Source organism: Ziziphus jujuba, chromosome 2 (genome assembly GCF_031755915.1).
Source record: "Ziziphus jujuba cultivar Dongzao chromosome 2, ASM3175591v1".
Taxonomy (NCBI): domain Eukaryota; kingdom Viridiplantae; phylum Streptophyta; class Magnoliopsida; order Rosales; family Rhamnaceae; genus Ziziphus; species Ziziphus jujuba.
In genome coordinates, this window is record NC_083380.1 from 15,078,442 (window position 1) to 15,095,286 (window position 16,845).

At 35.9% G+C, this 16,845-nt stretch overlaps 1 protein-coding gene across 1 annotated transcript; it reads right to left on the reverse strand.

Annotated features, from left to right (window-relative positions):
* Positions 1 to 13,255: 13,255 nt before the first annotated feature.
* LOC107418745 (7-deoxyloganetin glucosyltransferase) lies at positions 13,256 to 15,196 on the reverse strand. Its single transcript, XM_048473083.2, has 2 exons — positions 14,518 to 15,196; positions 13,256 to 14,396 (listed from the first exon to the last, which is right to left on the reverse strand). Exons 1-2 carry the CDS (start codon positions 15,059 to 15,061, stop codon positions 13,501 to 13,503), a joined length of 1,440 nt encoding a protein of 479 aa, XP_048329040.1. The 5' UTR covers positions 15,062 to 15,196; the 3' UTR covers positions 13,256 to 13,500.
* Between the last annotated feature and the right edge of the window lie 1,649 nt (positions 15,197 to 16,845).

Consider the following 16,845-nt stretch of genomic DNA (forward strand, 5'->3'; position numbering starts at 1 on the left):
AAACTGTGAATCAAAATTAAACAATATTGTTTGAAACCTGAAAGAACACATTGGAAGCCATCCAGAAAGTTAGATGCGGCAACAATTGGCAATAATGCTGCTACATATTTGACCAACTCAATTTCGCTGCTATATGCATTACCCAAGGATCTGCGTGTGAATGTAAGCACCAGTCCTACCAATATACCCTGACACATTCCCATCAATGTGACAACAAAACCAGCTAAACGTGCTGCTCTTGGACCTCCTGCTCCAAGTTCATTTGAAACCCTTACACTGTAGATTACAATGAGGAAATGAAAAAAAAAAAAAAAATTAATTTTGCATGTACTTACCTTGTTTATTTTATATATAGAGCTTCATTTCATAAACATAATAATAATAATAATAAATGTATAATTTTTCCTCACTTTTAGGAGAAAATCTTCGATGCATCGGTGAGTTGGTACCACTTTCAATGCATTGCTGATATGAATTAAAAAGGCTCCATTATTATTTTTTATATTTTCTCTTTCCACATTTAATGTTTTAATATTTAATATTTTAAATGATAATGGGGAATAATAATGGGATCTTTTTTGATACATGTCAGCAATACATTGAAAGTGGTACCAGTTCACCGATGTACATGCAACATTAATTATCATTGTTTATGTTGCACTTTTCAGTTTATTTAAAGTACAACAGGTAATTACCAAAGTTGAATAATATTACAATCTAAACTTTTAGATTTTATTAAAAATTAAAATATTTTATATATATATATATACACACATATACAGTCCGTCTATGGTGCGGACGGTCCTCATGCGGACTACAGTATTGATGAAAGTTTTTCATAGTATTGGTGACGATTTTCTAAGAAATCGTCATTAATACTATGAAAAACCGTCACTAATACTGCAGTCCTCATGCGAACCGTCCTCACCATAGAATTTCCACACACACATATATATATATATATATATATATATATATATATATGTATAATAGCTCACCTCCCAGCACCACTGAGGCCTAAAGGAATCCTCCAAACTACTGAAGTCAAATTCAAGTTGCAAAAAACTTTCATTAATATTTTATATAAGCTAATAATAATATAACTGTAACAAATCTTTTTTTTTCCCCCTTTCTGTCAGTAAATTGCTAAATTCGAAAAAAGACTAACCTGATAGAAAGCACAGAGGTTTCTATCTTTGGCTTAGGAAGGACACCAGATAAGAGAACCAAAACTCCAAGTTGTAGTTCAAAGTCATGGAAATAATTTATATTTATTTTTGGATTCAGAATCAAAAAAGCACTACAAAAAATTTGGGCAAATGCTACATAGCTATTTTGTCACATAAGGATCATTTTTTGTTGCCTTATTGAGTTTAGGTGATAAAATTAATTCGTTTTCTGTTTGCCATGATAGACCCGTCACAAGGCATGTTTGTGACGAACATTTTAGTTTGTCAAAGAGCATGTAACTATGACAAAAAAAAATTTCATCATAAATTGGAGCCTTACTGGGGCATCAGTTTTTATCACGTAAAGCATATTTTTTTGTCATTGTTCACACAAATTTTGTCACCAATACTATGTATGAGCTGGTCAAACTTATCCATCAGTGACAATGCATACTAATTTGTCACTTATACCATCAGGAGCATATCTGATTTGTCACTTAAAACATCAGTGACACATCTGTTTTGTCATTGAACCTTTCCAGTGACAAGTAAACAACTTTTTGTCATTGACTTGTTACTATATGACATAAACCATGGTTAAGTTATTCAATTTGCCACCGAAACTACTTTTTTATTTTTTTATTTGGTGATAATCGTTTTGTAACTAAAAATAACACATCAATTACCAATATTATTTGATAAAAATTATATTTTATTAGATATTGCTAATTGATTATAATATCATTAATCATAATTTATAAATATAATATGACACTTTTGAAATGCAATTAATATAAAAGAATAATAATTTATTAAACAATTATCTTGTACTACAAAATTCATTAGACACAGCAACTAATACCATATAATGTGTGCCAAATACAATAAGATTACATTAAAAGAAAAATATAAACAAAAACAATTTGTAATTATAGGGAAAAAATAAATATATATACAAAATGGCTGCCTATACCCACTAAATATTTACAATCTCAATTTTCTAATGCAGTTCATTAATATATACTCCAAGAATCCTATATAATAGGGGGAAAAAAAACATGAATCATTTACTGAAAAACCGATTTAATTAGCAAAAAAGTAAAGAACAAGCACAAGACTTCTTAAGTTCCTATAAGTTGGCAATCCTTTACCTGCCAAGCATGTCAACCTCTTCTTCAATTCTCCCAGCTTCCCAACCATTACTTCCAAATCTATCAATCATTAGTTATATGAGAATAAGTAATAATCACACTATCAGAGTATAAAATGCCATCATAAGCAGGTAGTAAGATCATAAGCAGAGGAATTAAACTTCTGTCTACCAATCAAAGCTTATACAATTACATAATATGCCCATATATACAACAAACATAGTACTTATGTGTGTGTGCAAACACTGCCTATATATATGTATGAACACTTGTAAGGAACAAAGCAAATGAGCTAATCAACTAACAAGCTATTTCACTAGTTCCACCTATTCCACTACTACTAGCCCGTTATATAAACATTCTCTCTTTGCATGTATATTCTACATTCTGTCTCACTCATGTATGTCCCACTTAGCCTTTGCCAAATATCCAAATACCCAAATTATAGTAACCTAATATCTAGTATCCCATCTTTTGTCCAAAACATATTTATTCCATTTCACCCAAGAACTTTTATAGCAGCAATCTTCCCATCTTTAAGCCATCCCAGACCATCCACAATAGCATATTGCAGCTTACCTTCATCAAGTTGCCAATTTTTATTGTGTACGTCAGTCCATCCTCCTATTGAATAAGAAAGAGAAACAAGTAACGACTGTATAATACACCAACTACCACCCCTGGAAAAGTGAACAGCCGACAAATGCATATTCCATGACTATGGCCAAATTTTTTGGAGTTGGTAAAACCTGCACACGTTAATTACAAAATAGTACGTACAAAATGGAGCTCCTTAAAAAAAAAAAAAAGAAAAAAAAAACTATATAGTATATATATCTATATATACTATATATATATATATATATTAGAGCAGAAGCAGACAGGTACTAAGATCATAAGAGAGGTATTGAACTATCATAGAATATGGAATGTTAAAAATTGCCCTCATATAAAGGAAGCAAAAAATAACTTAAAGCTTCAAATGAGACAGAATAAGGTCTTGGATGTAGAGCATCCATTTCACATTCTTTCTTCTCAAATTATTATGTATATATATATATATATCAACTTACAGCAGAAGAAGAAATGAATATAATATTTATTAATAATGCAAAAGTGAACGACAAGGAAGAAGATAGATGATAAAGGGGAAATGGCAAAAACAGGAGAAAGAAGTAAATTTCTTTGGGAATAGCTACAGGCATATTGGGTCTAAGTCAGTTGCTGTATTTACTGCTCAGCGGAGATTACAGATGAATTCATTTTTTACATTGTCAACCACCACCTTTAATTTACTCCCCTATTCAATTCAATTTAAATCCCATACCATACACATCTCCTTCTACTTCTACACTAACATAATTTACAAATTAATATTTATATGCACCACCTTTATTTATTTACACACACACACCCACCCACCCACCCACTTGAATATTCCTCCACCTCCACCTCCACCGCCACCATAATGGAACGAGAGTGAAAAGCTTGTGGTGGTGAGCACGTGGAAAGGATTGTTGCTGCTATGGTGTATATGTCCATTGTTGAATCATAAGAGACCAGAATCGGATGGAATGACCTTGGACAGAATAAAGTTGACAATGTCTGTAACACCCCGTTCCAAAGTACGTCAGAATTTTTACACGTTGACCGAGGTTGACCGTTGACAGAGAGGGTCAAAATGTTGATTTTTTGTTCTGGATGGAATTTTGCGTTAATCGAGACACCATTTCAAAGTACGTATCATCCTGAGTTCGTATACTAGTAACACATCAAAATTGGAGCTACCGTTTGAAAGTTATGCGTAAGGCAAGTTGCCATCCAAGCTGTCCAAAGATGCCAAGTTTGACTTTTTATTTATGCAGAATTTTGATTTGACTCTTGTATGGTTGTAAAATACTCGTCGATACGAGTTTATAGACTAGCGGCACGCCTAATTTGGACACCAGGTTAAAAAGTTACGGACTCGCAAAGTTTTTCTGATATAGTATTATTTTATATTATTTTTAATTAAATGGTGTTATTGTGAAAAATGCACGCCACGTGTCAAGCCCTTAGCCTATCCTGTGAGTGCACAGTGGTATGCATGGGATGGCTTCTTATTAGCTCAAACCTGTGTGTGAGCCGTGTGACCGGAGAGAGAAAGAGAGAGAGAGAGAGGGGAGGAGAGAGAGAGAGAAGCCACCACCCATGGCCACCCTCCGTTCACCGTCCTCTACCCCTTTCACCCATACATGCACCCGACCATCACCTTGCCCCTTCCATTTCCGACCAGCGCACCAAATCTCGCAGCCACCCGACCGCCGACGCGTTCGGATCGAGACTTTTTCCGGCGGCCGCGTCGATTGCTTCAAACCCATATTTCTCCCCAATCCGGCCTCATTTTGCCACACTGTCGGTCCCATCCGTTCACCCATCCTTCGATCTACATCTCCTCCAAAAATCATGACCAGTGGCCACCGGACGCGTCGCTGGTAGTGATGGGTTCCGGTGACCATGGTGGCTTGTCGGGAAATCGACTTTTCAGCGAGTTTCCAGTTGCACCGCCCATCCTTTCCTACTAGTTTCGACCCTCTGAACCCAGATCTGAGGTCAATTTCCTCCAACTTGCGGTGGTTTGTGAGATTCAAGGATCCAAAACCCAACACTTTTCCGATGAGATTCCGGCCATCGCGGGTCCGATCTCTGGAAAGTGAGGCCAAATTCATAATCCTCATTTCACAAGTTTCGATTCGGTTTATCACTCATAAATTTTGGTTGTCGTTTGTGTTCACTCCCCGAGTACCCATTTGGGAGTTGCCCAATTAAAATATTAAAATAATTAGTTTTGTGTATTGTGAATATTTTAGGTGCACGTGTGGGTAGTGAAGTTGATCCTACAGAGAATCTCGATTGATACATGTGCTTAAGGTGAGTGACCCACCTTTAAAACTATTTTGGGATGATTAATTATATTTATTTTGTGTTAATTTAATATTTAGAAAATATGCTCATGTGGTGGAATTTATCTAAAACTGTGGTAAATTGTATTATCAATTTTGGTGGGGTTTCCCTAAGATCAGTGCTTGTCTAGGGTTCCAATGAGAGATCTTGGACGGATCCTGATAGATTGGTATCAGAGCATAGGTTCTTGTAATCCTAAGGGACTGTGCATTGCTGTAAGTCCCATCCGTAAATTTCTCCTTTTTGTAATCATGCTTAAGTGTTTTTATCTCTAAACTCTTGCTTGTTTCTTCAAAATTTGCTACGATGCGTAGGCGGGACGCACGTAGTACTCGAGAAGGCTCGGCTGAGAGTTCTGGAAGCAGATCGAGTCTTAGAAATCTTGTCTCTCAACTAACTTGAGCCTTAGGGAGTTCAAGCTCTAGTAATCATTCTGTGGACCAGGCTTGACGATTGGGAGCCGTGAGTTTTGATGGGACCCAAGGTCCAGCTATAGCTATGAATTGGCTATCTAATATGGAGAAAATCCTAGAAGAAGGGATGCAATGCCCCGACAAAGATATGGTTAGGATCTCCAGCTTTATGTTAGAAGGTGAAGCCAGGAAGTGGTGGAAGGTGGAAAAGACTCATAGGAGACACACATGGGATCAGTTTAAAATTTCCTTCACCACAGAGTACTGCTCTCCTGCCTATCGTGAAGACAGATGGCGAGCATTTGAGGAGAGTGCTCCAAACTCTAAGACAACATCAGCTTTATGCTAAATTCAACAAGTGCGAGTTTTGGTTAAATCAAGTGGGTTTTCTCAGACACATTGTGTCAGCCGAAGGTATCTATGTAGACCCTGATAAGGTGAAGGCAGTGTTGAATTGGGAGCGCCCTACTATTCTGAGGGAAGTACAAAGTTTTCTTGGATTAGCGGGATACTATCGTCATTTTATAGAAGGGTTTTTGAGAATTGCCAGACCATTTCACAACTTAACCCGAAAGAATGTTGAATTTAGATGGACGGACAGGTGTGAGCAGAGTTTTCAGGAATTGAAGCAAAGGTTGACATCCGCACCTGTCTTAACTTTACCTAATGGGAATGAAGATTTTGAAGTCTATTGTGATGCATCCCATCAAGGTTTGGGTTGCGTGCTAATGCAGAATCAAAGGGTGATAGCATATGACTCACGGTAATTGAAGCAGCACGAGCAAAACTACCCTACACATGACTTGGAATTAGCGGTGGTAGTATTTGCTCTAAAGAAGTGGAGACACTACTTGTATGGGGCCACATGCCAAATTTATACTGATCATAAAAGTCTCAAGTACATTTTTCACTCAGAAAGAATTAAATATGAGGTAAAGGGGATGGATGGAGTTGTTGAAGGATTATGACTGTGTGATTGATTATCACCTGGGCAAGGCAAATGTAGTAATAGATGCTTTGAATAGGAAGGCTACCGGATCCCTTGACCATATTCAAGCCATCCAACTACCTTTTATGATGGAGTTGAAGAAAATGGGGGTGTTAATGCATATGCATCCTTCCGGAGTCCTTATGGCTAGTTTTCAGGTGTGACCGGTGTTAGCGGATCGTATATTGGTGACTCAAATGGAAGATCCTAAATTGAGAACAATTAAGAGCAAGGTACAAGAAGGTCTTAACCCAGAGTTTTCCATAAGGAGGGATGGAGCCCTCGTGTATAAAGGACGACTTTGTGTTCCTGATATTCTAGAATTCAAGAAGGAGATCTTAGAGGAGGCGCATAGCTTGTTAAGTATTATTGGTGGATTGGCATGAAGAGGGAAGTGGCAGATTTTGTATCAAAATGCCTAATTTGCCAACAAGTAAAGGTCGAAAGACAGAAGCCTTCAGGGCTACTCCAATCCTTACCTATTCCTGTATGGAAGTGGGAAGAACTCAATATGGATTTTGTGTTCAAGCTTCCCCCTACACGTAGGAGATACGATGGCATTTGGGTGATCATTGATCGTCTTACCAAGTCGGCATACTTCTTACCGGTGCGAGACTGTTTCTCACCCGAGAAATTGGCCTAGCTGTTTGTACAACGTATTGTGAGTCTTCATGGAATACTGATCACCATCGTATCCGATCGAGATCCATGTTTTATTTCACGATTATGGCGGAAGTTGGCTGATGCGTTAGGAGCAAGACTTAACTACAATACCACCTTTCATCCGCAATCTGATGGACGAGCTAAGCGCACAATTCAGACATTAGAAGATATGCTAAGATCTTGTGTTATGCAATTTCGTGGAAGCTGGGAAGAGCAACTGCCACTGATAGAATTTGTTTATAATAATATCTACCAAGCGAGTATCGAGATGTCCTTGAACAAGGCCTTATATGGGAGGCAATGTCGGACACCATTGTGCTGGAGTGAAGTAGTAGAAGAGAGACTCCTTGCGGCAAATAATGCAGTTGGATCTGAGTATTTACAAATGACCTTGGACAAGGTAAGGATCATCCGAGATCGGTTGAAGACTGCCCAAGATTGACAGAAGAGTTACGCCGATGTGCGTAGGAAGAATTTGGAATTTGAAGTAGGAGATTGGGTATTCTTAAAGTTATCTCCTTGGAAGAGAGTAGTACGCTTTGGTCGACGAGGTAAGTTGAGTCCTCGTTATAATGGGCCTTACGAGATTACGGAGAGGATTGGCCCCGTGGCATATAGATTAGTATTACCGGAAGAGCTAGCCCAAGTGCACAACATATTTCATGTTTCAATGCTATGGAAATATATCGTAGACCCATCACACATACTCGAGACTCCTAACATCGAGTTGAGGGAAGATCTATCGTACGTGGAGCAACCAGTGCAGATTTTGGATCGCAAGGAGCGAGTGCTGCATAACAAGACCATTCCTTTAGTTAAAGTCTTGTGGCGGAATCATTTGGTCAAGGAAGCAACATGGGAGCCCGAGGCACAAATGCGCAACCAGTACCCCTATCTGTTACAATAGTGTATGAAATTTCGAGGACAAAATTTTTATAAGGGGGGAAGATTGTAACACCCAGTCCCAGAGTACGTCGAAATTTTTGCACATTGACTGAGGTTGATCGTTGATAGAGAGTGTCAAAATGTTGACTTTTTGTTATGAATGAAATTTTGCATTGATCGAGGCACCATTTCAAATTACGTATCATCCCGAGTTCGTATACTAGTAGCACATCAAAATCGAAGCTACCGTTTGAAAGTTATGCACAAGGCAAGTTGCGGTCCAAGCTGTCCAAGGGTGCCAAGTTTAACTTTTTATTTATGTAGAATTTTGATTTGACTTTTGTATGATTGTAAAGTAGTCGTCGATACGAGTCTATAGACTAGCGATACGCCTAATTTGGACACTAGGTAAAAAGTTATGGACTCGCAAAGTTTTTTTGATACAGTATTATTTTATATTACTTTTAATTAAATGGTGTTATTGTGAAAAATGCGCGCCACGTGTCAAGCCTTCAGCCTATCCCATGAGTGCACAGTTGCATCCATGGGATGGCTTCTTATTGGCTCAAACCCGTGTGTGAGCCGTGTGACCGGAGAGAGAGAGAGAGAGAGAGGAGAGAGAGAAGCCACCACCCACGGCCACCCTCCATTCACTGTCCTCTACCCCTTTCACCCATACACGCGCCTGACCATCACCTTGCCCTTTCCATTTCCGGGCAGCCCACCAAATCTCACAGCCACCCAACCTCCGACGCACCCAGATCGAGACTTTTTTCGGTGGCGGAGCCTATTGTTTCAAACCCAAATTTCTTTCCGATTCGGCCTCCGTTTGCCACACTACTGGTCCCATCCATTTGCCCATCCTCCGATCTACATCTCCTCCAAAAATCAATACCAGTGGCCATCGAACGCACCATCGACAGTGACGGGTTCTGGTGACCACTATGGCTCATCGTGAAATTGACTTTTCGGTGAGTTTCCAGTTGCACCGTCCATCCTTTCCCACTAGTTTCGACCTCCTGAACCCAGATGTGAGGTCGGTTTCCTCTAACTCGAGGTCGTTTGTGAGATCCAACGATCCAAAACCCGACACCTTTCCAATGAGATTCCAGCCACCTCGGGTCTGATCTCCGGAAAGTGAGACCAGATTCGTAATCTTTGCTTCACAAGTTTCGATTCGGTATATCACTTGTAAATTTTGGTTATTGTTTGTGTTCGCTCCCCGGGTACCCATTTGGGAGTTACCCGATTAAAATATTAAAATAATTAGTTTGTGTATTGTGGATATTTTAGGTGCACGTATGGGTAGTGGAGTTGATCCTGCAGAAGATCTCGATTGTTACACGTGCTTAAGGTGAGTGACCTACCTTTAAAACTATTTTGGGATGATTAATTATATTTATTTTTTGTTAATTTAATATTTAGAAAATATGCTCATGTGGTGGAATTTATCTAAAACTGTGGTAAATTGTATTATCAATTTCGATAGGGTTTCTCTGGGATCAGGGCTTGTCTAGGGTTCCGATGAGGGATCTTGGATGGGTCCTGACAACATCCCTTATAGTTACCAGACGTAGTGAAGGAGCGAGATTGAGAGTTGCCACCTATGTTGGACTATGCAGTGATTAGTCAACAATGAGAATCAGAACCATATGGTCAAGATTGATTTTGGCCTTTTTGAGAATAAGATCATGAGGTATAAGATCTAGATGTAGATTTATTGGCAGTGAAAGCAGATATGTTAGTGTCTACCGATCATGAAGCAATTCTCTTATTGTAATTTCCATATTCAACAAGTTTATCATATAAATCATTGAAGGAGATAGGTGTTTCTCTAGTTTGAAACGTAGCAGAGATATTTTCAAAGTCCTTTGGGAGACTTGATAAAGAGAGTGAGATCATCATCATCAATAGTATTGCCCATAAAAGCAAGTTCGTCATAGCGCCTTTGACATCATTGAGGTATTCAAGGATGAAGCAAGAGGTTTGAGTGTGATGAAGTCTTTCATGTAGATGTAGAAGTCGTGGCCTTGAAGGTTTGGCAAACATGATTGCTAGTGTTTCCCATGCTTCTTTGGAGGTTTATGCTTTGTTCACAAATCGATGAACATCTCTAGAGAGAGAAGCAAGAATGACACTAACCAATAGAGTATGCTGAATCTAGAAAGTATAATCTGGATTCAGAGAGCTATTTGTACTAGATAGAACTGAAGATGGGTAGGGAAGAATACCATCGATGAAACCATAGAGGTCGTAGCCAATAAGAATGAGTATGAAACTGCTTTTTCCATGGAAAATAAGTAGTTTCAGTAAGTTTTAATGGTACTTGTATTGCCACATTGATGACCACCAATGTTCTGTTTGCAAATATAGGTTCATTGGTAACAGAAATGGGATTATTAATCGCAGGTATGGAATGAGAGGGGAAAAGAAGTCATGATGAAGAACAAGAGAAAAAGGATAATGATAATAAATAAAAGGAAAAGCTCGTCAAACCATTTGGGGCTTTGATAACACAAAGAGAACGTGAATAGTTGAAAAAGGAGCTATATTTTATTATCATGAGTACACTAGTATAAATACTATACACATATAATTGCTGTTATAGAAGATAAATTATATACACCGTATAGTTAAAATTCAAACAGTAGATAGCCTAACTAATGTTTAAAAATCAAACAATAGATAGCCTAACTTATGTTGGTTACAGTGTTCTATAAAGTTTTAGGATTAATTACAAAATGAAATTTCGTGGATGCTGCTTCCCTCACAGCTGTTGTACATTAAGGGATACAATGTAAAATATCTACTGCTCTGTACATGGTACAATGCAAAATATTCAACGTCACTTGTTCTGTATACTTCATGATGTATTTGCTTGTTGGGCTTGGTCCCATGTGATACCTTTGCATTCATTGGGCTTTGATGATTGGTAATCATTGGGTTTTGTTTTTCTTCTGTTAACAAGTAGCTTCTACTCTAAAAGGTATAGAGAAAGAGTCTTTTCCTTTGTACTGTATACTTCCTTTGGGCCTATCTTTATTTTGTCATGTCACACCCTATCTAAGCTTTACCTAAAAATTTTTAAAAATATATACCTAATTAATAGCATTCTTAAAAAATAAAAAATAAAAAAAAATTGACGAAAACATAATCCTCAAATATATAATTAAAATTATTGCAAACAGAAGAAATATATATGTATGACACACACAATAAAAATTTTGCAACTATATATATAAAAGAGTAAAATAAATCCTAATATGTAACTAAAATAATATTATATATCTATAAAATTTGATAAACGATTAAGGCAGTTTAAAGGAAACTATATATACATGGGTTCCAAAAGTGGGTTGGCATACGATGGAGACTTAAAAGCAGGTACATATACTAAACACACATATTAATAATTCAAGAAATATTAAAATTATTTATCAAATGACATAGCAATATTAATTTTTCCAACCAAAAATATATTCATACATCATAGCAATATCAAGTCATTTGCTAAATAAATTTTGATAAACATCATCAAGCTATGAAATAAATTTCAATTTAATTAACTTCTATAAAATTATTTAAAGGTAAACCACAAAAAGCTCCCTTGAACCATTCTGACTTTTGTTTTTAAAACTAATTAATACTTAGAAATAACTTCCTTAAACTATTAAAATAACATATAAACCCTTAACTATATATACCTCGTTTACACCAATTAAATGCTCCAACATATTTTAGTTAATTTAACAAAAATACCCTTCTAACGTACACGTTATATAATTTTTCTTATAGTTTATTCGAAACCTTTTTAAATTATATAAATATTAAAAATAATATTATCTTCGAAAAATTATTAAAATAATATTCTTTTGATAAAAAAATTAAAAACAATATTTTCTTCAAAAATTATTTTGTGCAAAAATTATTAACAATAATATTTTCTTAAAAATGTTATTAATTTTAATTAAATGAATATACTCGTTATAGGCATTTAAGTAATAACAAATTTTAAAATTGTAATAGAGTTTTTCTAAAATTTTTTTTAAGGATAAGTTTGTTTTAATGTATTTTTACTTTCTTTTACTTGTAAATTTTTCATAGTTTGAGAGGGATTTTCTATAATATCATGGGGTTATTACTTATTAGTCAGTGTCAAATAATTTAAGGGATTTTTTGTAATTTATACATTATTTTAGATATTTTAAACATCATAATACTAATAGAATCTATGAATCTGAGTTTGTTGCTCCAATCATTACCAAAATAATACCTATTTTGTTGAGTATTCCAGGTGCTTCTATTGCATGTATTGTAAATCCTATAGCGGATCAATTCCAACAAGCCTTTCAAACTACTAATTTTTGCAATCAACTTTCTACCTTGTTCAATAAATGTTAATTCTTTGATCAAGTTTTTAATGACTTTATAGCTAGATCGTTCTTGCATTTCATGGGATTGATGTGAAGGGGTAGGGATAGTGCTATGTTTCTGGGAGCAAACTCTAGGCAAATATGAAGCTCATAGTACACGTTATATCTAGGAATAAAAGACAATTCTAATTTCACTTGTCTACGGATAAGGAAGCTATAAGTAATGCTAAAATGTTACCAAATGATGTGACCAAATGAGATGCAATTAGCTTTTATTTATAAGTAATGTTAGAGATATAATAAAATCTTCCAAGTGGTTTATCAAATGTATACATAGTACTATTTTATTGGTCAATACATAGTACTATTTTATTGGTCAAAATATTAACATAATTTGCATATAACTTAATCTTTAAAGGAATAAATTTAATTAAATATAAGCTAATCAATTAATGATACATATATATTTGATAAACATTTTGGTGGACTTTTTGATATGTACTTCTAGCATTATTCTTTATTTAGTATTATTTTTTCATTTATGTTTAGGATTACATAAAAGTGACATATGTAGTATAAAATATAATTTTCTATTGGCATTATTTTTGACACATTTTGTTTAGGAGAAAAATTAGTAGTTCCTATAACCATATATAATTTTTAGTGCTATAAGGGAAAATGCATGCTAAAATGTGAGAGCATATCTTCAGATTTAAATTCTTACCCGTCTCCAACATGTTTAACAGCAAAAACCAAAACAAAATCAACAAATAAAAAAAAACAATTAAAAAACAAAGAACAAAAGAAATTAACTAAGAAAATCACCAACATATAAACGTGCACTGAAAATACCAATACCCTTATATTTTTCAGTCTCCGGTTGAAGTGAAGCTAGAGATACCTAGCCAACCCTATTCAAGAAATTAAGTGGCTAACTAAGTTATCCAAGTCAATGGATGAAGAACCATTAGGTTCAGTAGCCTCATGGGCTAGTCTTTTCCACTCCATCACATTCTTTCTCATTTTCTTACCCTTCTCTCCCTCCATCAACTCTTTCACAAACTTCTCGACTTCCTCTCTCTTCACTGTTTCTTTGTCCATCTCCATTCCAATACCCCACTCCTTGCAAGAAAATCGGCAGTTCGTGGGTTGGTCCCCCAAAAATGGACAACACAGTAATGGTACACCTGAAGACAAGCTTTCCACGGTTGAATTCCAACCATTATGTGTTAAAAAACCTCCAATTGATGGATGATTAAGAACCTCCTCTTGTGGGCACCAACTCCCTATCAGTCCTCTTCCTTTTGTTTCAGCCGCGAACTCGGGCGGCAAAACAGCGGTTTCGCCGACTACCAAATCAGGCCTGATAATCCACAAGAAAGGGTGTTTGCTATTTGCAATTCCATAACCAAACTCCGCGAGCTGTTGCGGCGACATGACGGCTATGCTCCCAAAGTTGACATACAAAACTGAGCCTTTTGGCTTGGTATTGAGCCATTGGAGACATTCATTCTCTTCCTTCCAAAGACTGTCTTTGAGTTTCAAAGGGTGTTCCGGTATGCGATTAAGAAGAAGTTGAAGAGGACCAATCGCGAATACTTTAGGAAACATAGATGAGATCGCATCCAAAACATCTTGCTCCAATGCATTGAATGTGTGAATAATAATTGCTGAAGCTTGATGGGCTTTTTCTGTGGCTTCCATGCTAAAGTTGAGCACAAAATGATCTGCTCCACTTCCTGACCAACAAAAGCTTGGCATATCCCTAACATGAATTGCTTTCATTCCCGGAACCCAATCTATGATTATGTCTGAAAATTAAAAAAACAAAATGAAGAAAATTGAATAATTAATTAAATTGAAAGGCTAATATTAGTTTAAATGTCTTTCATATATAAATATATATATATATATATACATATATATTTTTACCTTTCGATACTGGTGGAGGTCCTAACTTCTCCAGCAGAGTACTTAGTTGTTTGAAGACCATGAAAGAGCAGGCCGAAATGGTATAAAAGAACACGACCGGAATTCCAAGTTCTCGTCCGGCGTCGATAGTGAACGGCAACAATCCGTCGGAAACAATGCGAGTCACTGGAGGGGGACTATCATTGGAAGTTCTATTCACGTCGTTGAGTCTTTTGAGGAGATCACAAAACGGAGCCAATATCTTCTCCATGAGGGCTTCGCCAAGGGAAACAAGGTCTTGCGTAGCATCAGCATCTGAAGGAGGGAGGCCATCGGGAATTGTTTCGAACAGGAAGTCAGGCAAGCCGTGGAGGGAGTCAGGACCAAGAGACTTAAGAAAGCGTTTGTGGTTGTACTCGGTGTTGACAAAAGTGATATGAAAACCTCTAGAATGAAGAAGCTTTGCTAATTTAAGCATCGCTTTGATATGGCTTTGAATTGGCCATGGAATACATAAGATATGATGAGTGTTATTATCAACTACCTCTTCTTTCTTGGAATCCATATCTGCCGGCAACTCTAAAGTTTTTTTGCACTCAGAGAGTCTTATGTAGCCTGGCTTCTTTCATCTATTTTGCAAAGTGGTAACGTTCTAACTTTTCAGTGCCTCTTTGACCGCTTTAAGCTTTTGGACCGCTTTAAGTCACCGTCACTGGTACTTTTTTTTGACTCTATAGGTAGATATAGATATTGGTGGAGCTTGCGTAATGTAGTTGTAGTTAAGGCTGCATTGGATCTTTGGCAAGCAATAAGCACTTAAATAACACAATCGAGTGTACATGGGATCTTATCATTTATGGGAATACATGTGGAAGAAAATGATAGTCAACCAATCGCTAATAAAGCCTAAATGCTAATAAAGAAATTAAGTTGAGAGCCTTTTTTTTCCGTTGGGACTAATTTTGTTTAATTCTTATTGCCTGCCTTGCTTACCAATTACCATAACAAAGACGGAACTTCCTCATTAATTAGGTTGTCTTGTTGAAGCAGTATATCTATTATCTACAAATCCATGTCTCCGCCCAATACATATATTGCTTGTTGATTAATCATTACGAGCTAGTATTTTGATAAAGTCAATTAATTATTCAAATAATATATACATTCAGAATTGTGTGGTCACCCACCTGCAGTACCTGATAGAACGAAATGATGAGTAAGGGCTTTATCACCTAATTTATGGCATGGATATGGAGCGAGTCTCTTGAGACCTCCATTAAATACTTGTTTCCCAACCTCAAAGCTTTCCCACGTTTCTTTTGTCAATGGTCAAGGGTCAATTGGTCAAACTCCTTCCCTTCCATTTTTTCCTTGCCTTTATAATTATAATATTTACTATTTATTATATAAAAAAATAATATATAATTTAGTATTCGATTTTGTTTGTTTTTGGACTTTCCTTTGTCTTATTAAACGTGACATCGACCTTCTCACAGATGGCTGTCAAAATTGGACCATGAATGCTCGTTTTTTGGAGTAAATTTGAATATGTATGCGGTGCATCTGAGACTGAAGGGTAAATTAGTTAATGTTAGCTTGCTTCTGCTGATTGATTTCTGTATGTTCATTTTAATTAAAACTCACAAGGTTAATTTATTGCAATAATGAGTTTTTTTAATTAAATGGTCGACCAAATGTCTAGGATAGTAGGGTATATGTAAATTAACCTTTATACATATCAGAATATACATATGTAATTTTTTTTTTTCTGTCTTTTTTTTTTTTTTTTGGGTTTTGGAAGTAATAAAAACAATAATGGATGTGATGAGATATTATTGGTAACATCTAACAGGCGATGTGCGTTGCCATAACTAATATATCATATATATATATATATATATGCATATATGTATATATGTATATATTTTTATTGTTACAGGTTATTCGAATTACAATTTCGAGGAAAAGGTGCAGGAGGAAAAGGAAACAACGGAAGTTATGAAGAAGGAGCAGCCTTATAAATTTCTTTTTTTTTTTTTTTTTTGGGGGGGGGGGTAAAAGAAGTACCCTAAAAATGACAAAAGCAAATTGAAAAGAGAAACATAGCGTAGTAGCTGCCATAATTGACAATTAATCAATATCTGACGGTGAAGTACGAAAGAAATTTCGAAAGGTATATATATATATATATATATATTGGTTGAAATTTATACATTGCACACACAATAAATAAATAAAAAGACGGAGTATGAATTATGAATTAAAGCATGTTTTTGTTGGCAGCATTCATGTGCTTGATTTGATTTGATGTGAAAAGTTGGTCGGATTATTTTTATTTTTTATTTTTTT